The sequence below is a fragment of the Psammomys obesus genome, unplaced genomic scaffold (genome assembly GCF_907164565.1).
Source record: "Psammomys obesus unplaced genomic scaffold, mPsaObe1.curated_primary_1811, whole genome shotgun sequence".
Taxonomy (NCBI): domain Eukaryota; kingdom Metazoa; phylum Chordata; class Mammalia; order Rodentia; family Muridae; genus Psammomys; species Psammomys obesus.
This window is the reverse complement of record NW_026592732.1, coordinates 14,336,166-14,349,488: the sequence shown is the minus strand read 5'-3', so window position 1 is coordinate 14,349,488 and position 13,323 is coordinate 14,336,166. Positions and strand designations below refer to the sequence as shown.

At 37.4% G+C, this 13,323-nt stretch overlaps 1 protein-coding gene across 2 annotated transcripts in view; it reads left to right on the top strand.

The window, feature by feature from the left end:
• The window catches only part of Naalad2 (N-acetylated alpha-linked acidic dipeptidase 2), a 54,136-nt gene that overhangs the window by 15,210 nt on the left and 25,603 nt on the right, over positions 1 to 13,323 (top strand). Inside the window, exons 7-11 of one of the 2 annotated variants that reach the window (XM_055615686.1) lie at positions 6,787 to 6,880; positions 7,468 to 7,566; positions 12,244 to 12,329; positions 12,592 to 12,711; positions 12,815 to 12,897. In XM_055615686.1, coding sequence (XP_055471661.1) covers positions 6,787 to 6,880; positions 7,468 to 7,566; positions 12,244 to 12,329; positions 12,592 to 12,711; positions 12,815 to 12,897 — 482 coding nt within the window. The remainder of the gene's footprint in view (positions 1 to 6,786; positions 6,881 to 7,467; positions 7,567 to 12,243; positions 12,330 to 12,591; positions 12,712 to 12,814; positions 12,898 to 13,323) is intronic. The other variant, XM_055615688.1, reaches the window with a different exon arrangement.

Genomic DNA, 13,323 nt, shown 5'->3' with positions numbered 1-13,323 from the left:
TTTCTTTCTTTCTTTCTTTCTTTCTTTCTTTCTTTCTTTCTTTCTTTCTTTCTTTCTTTCTTTGAGACAGGGTCTATGTTTCCTTGTCTCTCTTGGAATCTCTTTATGTAGACCAGACTGACCTTGGACTCACAGAGATCTCCTTGTCTCTGCTTCCTCGGTGCTCCACTACACCTGAAAAATTCTTCCTTTGTTTTTTTTTTTTTTTTTTTTTTGCATTTATGTATTTACTTATTTAGTGTGAGTGTGTGTGTGTGTGTGCATGCATACATACACATGCAAGTTCATTATGCTGTGCTAGTGTGGCAGTCAGAGAGCACCTTTTGAGATTCAGTTTGCTCCTTCCACCATGTACCTTATAGGAACTGAACCCAGGTGATCAGGGTTTGGGACAAGTGCCCTAACCCACTGAACCACCTCACTACCCTGAGGTAGCTAGATGATGATGATGATGATGATGATGATGATGATGATAATAACAATAATAATAACTTCCTTGGAATTTCAGAGTGCATGAAATTTGTATATGAGTCAGGGAGAAGTACTATATTAAAATTTGGAGCGATCTGGAGACAGATAGAAAGAACTCTCCATACTTTAATTCCTCTCAGGGATGTTCTATAGTTATACTGTAGGAATCATTCATTTCTTTTGACAGATTTATCCATAGTCATATCATAGAATTAAGTTTTTATGTTATACTTTAAAACTCAATTCTAATTTCTTATTAATTATTAAAAGATGCATTATGAATTGCAGAGGAAATACATTTATCTTGTATTTTACAAACTCACTGATCTGACCAATCAGCTCTAAGTTTTTTGTAATTTCATTAGCTTTTACATAGATGATATATTATTTGCAAATGAAGGTGGTTCTTTTTGTTTGTAATATGAATGTGTTTTACTTCTTTTCTTCCTTTATTATACTGGTCAGCACCTCCAGAACAACCATAGTGGGTATTCCTGTTTTTACTATACCAGAAAGGCATCCAGTTACCTTTTAAATATCATTGTAGCTCTAGGTTTCTCCCAACTGAGAAGAGCTGCTTGCACCCAAGTGTGACTAGAGTACTTGCCAGGAAATCGTTTTTCTCTGTATTGAGATATTGATACTGTTGATATTGATATTGATACTTTTGTTATAGGATACTGATTTTTTTGTGAATTCTAAAGCAACTTCAAATCTTATATTAAGCCAAGTATAGAAACCATATTTGGTTTGTCATAATGTATTGTGATTTAAAAAATGTTATTGGATTTGGGCTAAATTTTCTTTGAGAATTTTTATTGCTTATGGTCATAATTGTATCGACACCTTCTTGTATTTTTGTGCCATGATACCAGAGTGATGCTGAAATCTTGGAAAAATCTGTTCTATTTCCCCCTCTTAGGGAGATCCATGTGTTCAGCCTAGACCTTCCCTCTTTACCTAACATCTCTGGGTATATGGACTGTAGCTTGATTATTATTTACTTAATGGCTAATATCCTGCCTTTTAATTAGTTTGGATAAGGATTTGTCTACCTTGTTGATGTTCTCTAAGAACAAACTTTCTGTTTCATTGATTCTTTGTATTATTCTCTTTATTACTAGTTTATTGATTTTAGTCTTCAGTTTGATTGCCATGTACTCCTCTTAGATGTGTTTATTTCTGAAACTTTCAGGTGTGTTATTAAGTTGCTGGTTTGAGATTTCTCTAATTTTTTACCTAGGTACTTAGGGCTATGAACTTTCCTCTTAGCACCACTTTCATTGTGTCTCATAAGTTTGGGTATGTTGTATATTCCTTTTCAATGAACTTTAGTAAGGCTTTAATTTCTTTATTTCTGTCTTGACCCATTTTTCATTCAGTAAGGAGGTGTTTGGTTTACATGAGTTTGTAAGATTTTTGTTGTTGTTGATAACTATCTGTAATCCATGTAGTCTAGTAGGATCCAGAGAGTTATTTCAATTTTTCTTTATCTGTTGAGACTTGCTTTGTGTCTGAGTATGTGTTTAGTTTTGGAAAAAAGTTTCATGAGGCACAGAGAAGAATGTATATTCTTTTGGTTTGGGTGAAATCTTCTGTAACTATCTGCTATGTCCATATGATTTATACTGTCTGTTAGCTCCAATATTTCTGTTTATTTTTTGTCTGGATGACCTGCCCATTTATGAGAGTGGGGTACTGAAGCCTCCCACTGCTAGGGTATATGGGTTAATATGTGATTTAAACTGTAGTAGGAGTAGTTGTGTGTGTGTGTATGTGTGTGTGTGTGTGTGTGTGTGCTTTAAAACAAACTTGTGTGCTCTTGTGTTTGGGGCATTGACATTAAGAATTCATCATGTACTTCAAACAAGGACCATACATGGAGATAACCTAGAACCCCTGCACAGAAGTAGCCCATGGCATCTCAGTGTGCAAGGGGGTGCCAAAGTAATAGGAACAGGGACCCATTCTGACATGAACTCATGGGTTGGCTCTTTGATCACCTCCACCTGAGGAGGGAGCAGCCTTACCAGTCCACAGAGGGAGACAAAGAAGCCAGTCCTGATGAGACCTGATAGACTGGGGACAGATGGAAGGGGAGGAGGTCCTCCCCTATCATTGGACTGGGGGAGGGGCATAGGAAAGAGGGAGGGTGGGTGGGATAGGGAGGGAATGAAGGAGGGGGCTACAGGGAGATACAAAGTGAATAAACTGTAATTAATAAAAATTTAAAAAAGCAATTATTCGTATGTTCTCTAAAAAATAAAAAATAAAAAGAATTCATCATGGTAGATCTTGGTAGATTTTACTTTGAGGAGTATTTACTGTTCTTCTCCATCTCTTTTGACTAGTTTGGGTCTGAAGTCTATTTTGTCAGATATTAAAATGGCTACACTAGCTTGGTTCTTAACGTCATTTGCTTGAAAATCTTTTTAACACTTTACTCTGAGGTAATGTTTATTCTTGATGTTCAGGTGTGTTTCTTGGATGCACTAGAAGGATGGATTTTGTATTCATATCCATTCAGTTAGTCTGTGTCTTTTTATTGCATAATTGAGACATTAATATTGAGAGATATCAATGACCAATGATTGTTGATTCTTGTTATTTTGTTATTGTTAGTGGTGGTGTGTTTCCCTTCTTTTGGTTTTGCTGGTATAAGATTATTTATGTCTTGTGTTTTCATGTGTGTAGTTAACCTACTTGATTTGAACTTTCCCTTCCATCTTTTACAGTGCTGGATTTGTGGAAGGATACTTTTTAAATTTGACTTTTTCATGAAGTATCTCATTTGTCCATTGATTGGAGATTGGACTGAAAAATTTGATGGGTGTAGTATTCTAGGCTGTCATCTGTGGTCTCTTAATGTCTATAGCACATTTTCCAGGCCCTTCTAGCCTTCGAGTCTCCATTGAGAAGTGAGGTGTAATTCTGATAGGTCTGCTTGTGTTTTTTTACTTAGTCTTTTTTTCTTCTGATACTTTTAATATTCTTTTGTTGTTGTTGTTTGTTTCATATGTTTAGTGTCTTGATTATTATGTGGTGAGGGGACTTTTCTGGCCCTATCTTTTGGGTGTTCATTATGACTCTTGTACCTTTATAGGCATCTCCTTCTTTAGGTTAGAAAATTTTTCTTCTATGATTTTGTTAAAAATATTTTCTGGGTCTTTGAGCCATGATTCTTCTCCCTTCTCTATTCCTATTATTCGTAGATTTGTCCTTTACATAGTGTCCCAGATTTTGTGGATATTTTGTGTCAGGAGATTTTTAGATTCAATTTTTTTTTTTTGATCAGTGTTTCTATTTCTTCTATGGTATCTTCAATGCCTGACATTCTCTCTTCCATCTCTTGTAATCTGTTGGTGAAGTTTTCCTCTGTAGTTCCTGTTCAAATTCCTAAATGTTTTATTTCCAGAATTCCCTCAGTTTGTGTTTTCTTTATTAACTCTATTTCTATTTTCAGATCTTGAACAGTTTTACTTTTTTTTTTCCTTCAGCCCTTTGTTCTTGAGCTTCTTTAAATAATTTATTCACTTCCTCATACTGTTTGTGTTTTCCTGGATTTCTTTAAGGACTTCTATCATCTTCAGAACATCTGTATCATCTTCAAGTATCTAAAACGTTGGTTTCAAGGTATTTTTCTTGTGCTTTAGCTATGTTGGAATATTCAGGGACTTCTCTGGTAAGATAGCTGGGCTCTAGTTGAGACATATTGTCCTGGGTGTTACTGTGTTTTCACGCTGACATCTGGGCATCTGCATTTGGGGTGATTATAGGTCTGGGTGCTGATTTCTAGATTTGTTTTTGTTGGGTGAGTGTTTTGTTCCTTAACTTCTGTTTCCTCCTTATACTTCGAGAAACTGTGATTGCTGTGTATTCTGTGTTCTCCTGGCCTTCTCATCTTGTGTGGTCACCAGAAATGCCAGTTGATATTAGGGACTGATACTGGGATGAGTTGGGGAAAGAAGGTTCAAGGACAAGATCTTTGTGATTGCTTGGAGATGGGGTCAGTAAAAAAGGGAGACCACAACAAATTTTCTCCTCAGGTCTCGGGATGAAACTGGGGGTATTAGATATCAGGAGCAGTTGGAGAGGTGTGGGTCTGCCTTCAGGGTACTTGTCCTGGAAGGAGAACCCCTTGGGTTAGGAGAGTGTGCCTGCTGGGGTTGGGAATGAGACTGAGAAACAAGTTGAGGAAAAATGGTAGAAGGCATAAGAACTTTGAGATCCACAGGAGATGGGAGCAGGTGTTGGAAGAGGCTGCCAAGGATGAGACTGGAGATTGGAACTCGGGGAACAGAGAACAAAGAGAAAATCTGTAGGCAGCCCACTTGGTTTTCTGGCAGGCTTGACCTGTGGGGTAACATGGAGTGCCTACTGGATTTGCGGGGTAGGAACGAAAGCAAGGAATGGAAGGAAGTTAGAAATGGAAGATCTGTTGTGCTTCACAGGAGTGGGAGCAAGGGAGAAGGGCAGCAGTGAAGGCTACCATGGTCGTTCTGCTGCAGAGCCGAAGAGGAGACTTGGGATTGTATCTGGGGGAGCACAGAGAAGGAAGGTCAGAAAGATGCCTACATGGGTTTTGGGAGGGTGTGGCCTGTGCATTAGCAGAGAGAGCCTTCTTGAGTTGGGGGCAGGGAAACAGCAACCAGTAGAGGAAGCAAGGTTAGAAGGTGGAAGATCTGAGGGCTTTTCAGGAGTTGAGAGCAGCGGAGGGGTGGGTAGAGAGGTGATCGAGAGATCGGGGAAGGGGGTTGTCAAGGCTTCTGTTGCTGAGCTGGGGTTGAGACTTGGGTTGGATCTGGAGGAACAGAGAGAGAAGAGAAAGTCTGCAGGGAGCTTACCTGGTTTTCTGGCAGGGATGGCCAGTGTGTGTTAGCTTGGGCTTCAGTTGGTGGCTGTTTCCTTGTTCTGCTAGGCTGGTGTGTTCCCAGGGAATGCCTGCTAGTGTTGGATGCTGGGGTAATGGGGAGGGCTGGTTGAGGGTGGATCTATGTGCTCCAGTGGGCTGGGGCCAAAGAGGAAAGGAAGACTGCTGTGAGTGTCCTGCTACAGAGCTAGGAATGAGACTGGGGCAGGAGATGGATGGATCTCAGGAGCGGCAGGATAGGTGTGGATTTGCCTTCAGACTACTGTTGCTTTGGAGGGAAAAGGTCCCTTGGTTAGCAGGGAGTGCCTGCTGGGGTTGGAATCTGGGACAAAGCAATGAGTGGAGGGGAGGAAGGTAAGAAGGGAGGAGAACTGTGGGATCCACAGGAGATGGTGTAGGGTAGGGCTGGGCTGCCAAGGGTGTTCTCCTGTAGAGCTGTGGATGAGACTGAGGGGTTGGAACTGAGAGAAGAGAAGAAGAGAGTCTATGGGCAGTCTACCTGTTTTTTGTGGGTTAGCAGGGAATTGCCTTGTTTGATATTTAATTGCTCAAGAATTTTGGAGTTTGCTTTTTCAATATTGATTCCTAATTCTACTATTGTCAAACAATATACTTTGTATGATTTTTTATATTTAATGAAATATGTTTTATTGCCCACAATATAGTCTATTGATTACATGTCTCCACTCACCTAATCATGAAATAAGTTCTGCTATATTGAGATGTGCTGTTCTATGAATGTCTGGTCAATCAAGTTAGTATACTTGTTGATTTCTTTTCATAATTTTATTGTTAAACTTTTTCTTTTAACAAGCAATTATAAAAGTAGTTAATAAGAAAAACCCTTAGAATTGTTGTTTTAAATCTTGTCAGATTTTAGTTGATTCAGATATGAACATGAAGGTTTTCTTGTTAGTCTGTCTTGCCTGATAGCTAGGCCTAAATGACTATCAGTCCCACAGCACCTCCAATCTTCCTTTGAAGAAAATATTGTCTTATTATTTGGGTAAATTAATTATTTTTTAAGATCACAACTGTTCTGGGTTTTCCTCACTGTATGTGGCTTTAGAATATTTAGGCACATTTTCCAAGTTTGCTGGGTTTCCATTATAGTAATTCACAATGTCTTTTGAGCAAAGAAAATAATCTTAGAACGTTTAAGACAATTATTTAAGATGGTTAGATTAAAAATCTATAATCTCAATGATTTTATTTTACCTTATAATGTAAACGACTTATTTATTTATTTATTTATTTATCTATTTATTTATTTATTTATTTACTGCTGACTCAAATAAACCAGTTTCAATAAAAGTCTTACTTTTTGGTAACCTTTAATTGCAAACATATAACACAGCTGTAATAATAATAAAAGAAATTCTTGCATAATCTTGCCCTCAATCATGTTCTTTAATGGTTTTCACGTGTATACTTGGTTATTGCAGAGTACACCTTCAGACTTCATGTTGAGGAAGGAGTGGGGATTCCGAACATTCCCGTACATCCGATTGGATATAAAGATGCAGAGATACTATTACGGTATAGTCCTTTAGTTGGATATGAATGTATTTTGACCTACAATGTCCATTTTCTGCTCTATAAGTCAATTATGTTAGCAGTAACATATCAAACTAAGTTCTGAAGTAGGAACACTGTTTTCGTGAGAAGAACAATCAGCTTAACTAATAAGAAAAATAACAAAACATTTCTCTACTCAAATGCAATCCTCAAATATGAAACTCTGTCCAAAGATTAAAATCAGCACTGATATGAAAACAATTAAATACTTTGAATTCTGTACATATTCATTAGCTATTTATCTGTGATAGAACAGTACTGTTTCACCCCAAATCACAGCAGAGGGCAGTAAACGGTAGAGTGAGCATGGAGTCAATATTTGCTGGTAGTGTTATCTGCATTTCATTGCCTGTTTCCCAACTTCCATTTCCTAAATGTCTGTACCAGCATAACTAAATTTTTTTATAGATGCCTCCTATGACTTTCCAGAATGAAAGCTCCATGAGGACCCTTTCTGTCAATAATTCCTACATATATAGTACCACTATCAATCTTATTATTTCTTCAAGGTTAACCTTTTCTGTTGTTGTTTCATGTACTCTTCACAGCAACTTGGGAGGAACTGCTCCACCAGACAAAAGCTGGAAGGGAACACTAAATGTTAGTTACAATATTGGGCCTGGATTTACAGGAAGTGAATATTCCAGGTAATTTTGTAATTCTTTAATAACCTGGGAAAGTTTGTTTGTTCATTTTTCTAAACAGGAAAATGTTAAGATAATATTCTGCTAGGAAAAGAATACCTTTCTCTTCTTTCTTTGTCACTAGTGAGCAAAGAATCATTTTATATCAATTCAGAAGGAATTACAGAATGAACTTTTGAATTCTTCAGTGGTGACATAATACTAGATGAAATATTACTATTAGTCTTATAACATTTCAAGTGGTATTTTAAACTCAAATTTCTTCCTTCCTTCCTTCCTTCCTTCCTTCCTTCCTTCCTTCCTTCCTTTCTTTCTTTCTTTCTTTCTTTTTCTTTTTCTTTTTCTTTTTTTAAGACAACATTTCTCCAGGCTGTCCTGGACTTTGTAGACCAGGCTGGTCTCAAACTCACAAAAATCTACCTGCCTCTGCCTTCCAGAGTTCCGGAATTACAGGTGTGTTCCACCATGCCCAACTTTAACTCAAAATTTGAATCAAATTTCCTAGTAACATTTACAATGGGTAAAAAGCAGCAGAGAGAAAGGAATCATTCATTTTTTATCCTTTCCTCGTGACATAAATAGGGTAAAATGAGGACACCATGTTCTACAACAATTCTCAATAAATGTATAATCATAATTAGCATTTCTTTTATTTTTTTTTTCATTTTTTGGTTTTTAACTCAGGCTTGAAAACCTCTGTGTAGTCTTGTCTGTCCTAGAACTTGTTCTATAGGCCCGGCTGGCCTTGAATTCAGGGATCTTCCTAATTCTGCCTCCCAATTGCTGCCATTAAAGGTGTGCACCACCATTGGCCAGCTATAATTAGTATCATTTTTACACAAGACTGTTGTAGAGGAGGGATCATATGTGCCTTTTTAAAAAATTATTATGTACACAATGTTCTGCCTGCATGTACACCTGTAGGCCAGTAGAGGGCACCAGATCTCATTATAGATGGTTGTAAACCACCATGTGGTTGCTGGGAAATTGAACTCCGGACCTCTGGAAGAACAAACAGTGCTCTTAACCCCTGAGCCATCTCTCCAGCCCCATATGTGCTCTTTGAGCTGAGTGAAAGAAGGCAGGCAGTGTAGTTGTGGAAACACAGGTATGGTAGGAAGTTTGATGTACCTGAAAGATTGGGGGAAGGGAAATGTTAGTGCAGATAAAGCAGCAAAGATATAGCTGTTTATTTTTTTAAACCCACATTGGTCAGTCAGTCTTGCTTATGTATGTGAGCTTTGATACTCAGGACATGTTTCTATTCTTACGATTTGTTTTTTTTTCCAGAATATTTAAAGTGAAAGTTTTTAAAATTTTTATAGGAATCTTAAAATGAGCTACATATGGAGGTAATAATCATCATATTTCAGTCAGAACACTGTTCTTTTTGTTTCTATTTTCTTTTTTTATTAGTTTTTTAACTTTTATTAGTTACACTTTATTCACTTTGTATCCCCCCATAAGCCCCTCCCTCCTCCCCTCCCAGTCCCACCCTCCCTCCTCCTTCTTCACGCATGCCCCTCCCCAAGTCCACTGATAGGGGAGGTTCTCCTCTCCTTCTTTCTGATCTTAGTCTATTAGTTCTCATCAGAAGTGGCTGCATTGTCATCTTCTGTGGCCTGGTAAGGCTGCTCCCCCCTCAGGGTGAGGTGATCAAAGAGCAGGCCAATTAGTTCCATTACTATGGAACCCACTTGGACACTAAACTGCCATGGGCTACATCTGTGCAGGGGTTCTAGGTTATCTCCATGCCTCGTACTTGGTTGGAGTATGAGTCTCTAGGAAGACCCTTGTGTTCAAATTTTCTGGTTCTGTTGCTCTCCTTGTGGAGCTCCTGTTCTCTCCAGATCTTGCTATTTCCCACTTTTTTCATAAGATTCCATGCACTCTGCCCAACAGTTGGCCATAAGTCTCAGCATCTGCTTTGGTAGTCTGCAGGGCAGAGCCTTTCAGAGGCCCTCTGTGGCAGGTTCCTAACTTGTTTCCTGTTTTCTTCTTCATCAGAATGGCCAGAACACTGTTCTTTTAATTAAAAGTTTAAATATCCTCTAGAGTGAGGGAAAGATAACATAATTGCACACGATAAAGACATTAAAAAATATAATTTACAAGCAGAAACAGACAAACATGGAGAAAATACATCCATAATTTCTCTGCGTTTACTAGGTGGTGTGGAAAGATTACTTGCCAGGTAAGAGCTCTCATAGTTCAGTTGCCAGTACTCATGTTGGCTGACAGACTACTTTTACCACACACACACACACACACACACACACACACACACTTGTGTAGAATATGACTATCTAACACTGTTCTCTTTCATTGCTGCTATTTGAGTTCAAAATGGATAGATACTTAGTAAACAATAACAAACCCTCAAAGTCTCTTTCTTCTTCACCTCACAGGGATCTTGACAATTTTTGTCCATTTAGAGATACTATCAAATAAGAAGACATAAACCTAATTCATGTTGCTTGCATCAATAAGAATAATTCAGTCTTCCCTAAGAAAAGCAAAAGTACAAATAAACACAAAATCAACAGAGCAAAATTAAAATGAGGCATACAGATACGTAAAATATGGATTTTTAACTGCCCATAATGTTTCTTCAATATGAAGCTACGGCACATACAGAGGGACTTTCAAAACTGATAAAGAATAATTTAAAGAAATAACTTTTAGACATGTATGAAATGAGAATTTATTCTATATATCATTAAATTTGTTAGTTAATAAAAGAGCTAGGAGTTGGTCCTAAAATTGGTTCAAATGAATATTCAAGGAGTTGATATATAAGTATATATATATGTATATATATATATTAAGGAAAATTTTAGTTGACTTATGCATTAATTATGATTATGATTAATTATGTATTTAGAAAATATTAGGAAGATGGACTAATCTGCACTTCACATCATACAAGTTGGGCAGCTGACTTATTTCTTTCATTAATTAATCATGGATAACAAATTATCCATGATTATATATCTTTCTATATCCAGAATAAATAAAGGCTTGTTTTTTGTTCCTGTGGAAAAACAACCTATGTTTATGTATGTTATTCTGGGACATAGTGTGTGTATGGCTTGTAGGTTGGAGGTAGTATGGCTACATTTGACTGAATTTACCTTTGCCTTAAAATTGGTTATATTCGTGAACGATAGATCAGCCCAAGTCAGAATCAAAATGGATAGCCCAGGGAAGTCTGACTATGTAAGTGTTCACTTAGCACAACTTTCCAAATTCTTGCTTAACAATAGAATTTATCATACTTTTCAGACAGTGCTCAGGGCAATTTTAAATACTATATACAGACTACTTTCACAGTCATGAAGAAAGTTATTGTACAGGAAACTGCTGTAAATAGAATCACATGTCACTTTTACAGTAAGATGTATTTAGTGTTTTTTTGTTGGAACCTCAGAGTGTACTTACATCCACACCAATGGTTAATTGGTTACTGAATGTGGCCTCTTGATGCCACTCAGCGAGGCTGTAAACAAGAAGAATGAGTCTACTGTTGGCCCAACATGGCATTCTGTCTTAGGGGAAACTCTTTTAGCTGGTAGGAGCACACTGGGACAATGAAATTATGCTATGCATTGTGTGTGACCGCATTGCTCTAGATTAATGACTGTCAATACAGTGTCTGTTTACATTAGTAGTATCACAAATATGTAAGCAGTGCATTATACTATGACATCCTAGCTGCATCAGTGTGAATAGATCCTCTTAATTCCTTTGCACTCTTAGGGGCACCATAATATATGTGATCTGTTATCTATTTAAACATCACCATGCAGGAATTTATAAAAACAAATGTGCAAAGAATAGATTTATCTTTTCAGTTATTACACAACAAACTGTCATTCCTGTATAGTGAGAGTATAAAGTTTAAAAAAATACATTAAGGCATTTAATAGAATATTTTGAGTTAGCAGTAAGAATTAGTAATATAGTTATAAAGAAAAATATAAAATATTGTTATTTTTTAAGTTGACTTTAAGGTACATGTCTACATACATAAGAAGAAATTGTGGCAATTATTGAGGTGGCAGAGATATGAGAATTCACTGTCCTCTTGTACAGCTTTCTGTAGTTTTAGAATTTTTCAATAAAATGGAATTTTATGTAAGAAGTGGGAAATAGTAAGAGCTGGAGGGGACGGGAACTCCACAAGGAGAGCAACAGAACAAGATAATTTGAACACAGGGAACTTCCCAGAGACTCGTACTCCAACCAAGGACTATTCGTGGAGATAACCTAGAACCCCTGTACAGATGTAGCCCATGGCAGTTCAGTGTCCAAGTGGGTTACATAGTAATGGGAAGAGGGACTGCCTCTGACATAATCTGATTGGCCTGCTCGTTGATCACCTTCCCCTGAGGGGGGAGAAGCCTTACCAGGCCACAGTAGAGGACAATGCAGCCACTTTTGATGAGAACTGATAGACTAAGATCAGAAAGGAGAGGAGAACCTCCTCTATCAGTGGACTTGGGGAGTGGCGTGCATGCAGAAAGGGGAGGGAGGATGGGATTGGGAGGGGAGGAGGGAGGAACTTATGGGGGGATACAATATGAATAAAGTGTAATTAATACAAAATTTAAAAAAATGTTAAATAAAACTAAATATAATGCTTCATATGAACTAACTTATTATTTTTCAAAATTCTAGGAAAGTTAAAATGCATGTTAATAACATAAACAAAATCACAAGAATTTACAATGTAATTGGAACTATCAGAGGGTCTATAGAACCTGGTGAGTCATTAAAATTTTAAAAACATTTTCTTTTAACAAAGATTAAGTAAAGCTGAAATTCTGTCAATAACATAGTTTTCTGGCTGAAAAGTATTTGAACCTGAAATTCAGGGGAAGGATATTCCCACTCTAAAAGATTTTACTTTACACTGTTGGTTGTCTTCTCTGGAGAAAACTTGTGAAGGAGAACGTTTAAATACATAAACAACAAGTGCCTGTACTGTATGCAAGTTGAAGCTTTCTTGAACACATTCTTGTCCAGATAGGTATGTCATTTTGGGAGGTCATCGTGACTCCTGGGTGTTTGGAGGGATTGACCCAACCACTGGGACAGCAGTTTTACAAGAGATTGCGCAAAGTTTTGGAAAACTGCTGAATGGAGGTAACTAACATTTCTCTGGTTGCTGTTAACTGAAAGTCATTTGCTTAATAGTTCTGTAGCTATAGGCAGGTGTAGCTAACCAGGTACACTAATATGGCTGCAGGCTGGAGACCTAGGAGAACCATCATCTTTGCCAGCTGGGATGCAGAGGAGTTTGGACTGCTGGGTTCAACGGAGTGGGCTGAAGTAAGTAACAGGGAAGGTGCTTGTTACGATATTGTATAGATTCCCTTACCTACAGAGAACCACTCGAGAAAATTTAGGACATAGAATTTGACTTTTATTCTCACATCTGTTTGGCAAAGTAGAGTAACTCTTTAGGCTAACACTGTTTATTATCAAAACGTTATTATTATTTTTTTTTTGTATTTGCGTTGTGAAAACAAAATCAGTAAACTTAGAAAATAATCAGAATCTGCAAGCCGTTAATTTATTTTACTTTCATAACAGTTACGTGGTTGTTGACCATGAAATGATAATACTGTAAATTAAATCTCATTATGAATTATCTTAACATGCTATTTCACAGTGGTGTCTTTTTTGTATTTCTTACAGCTTCTTAACTCTTAAAGAGCCTTTCCTAGGCATCTTCTTTCTTCTTTCCAGTTCTCC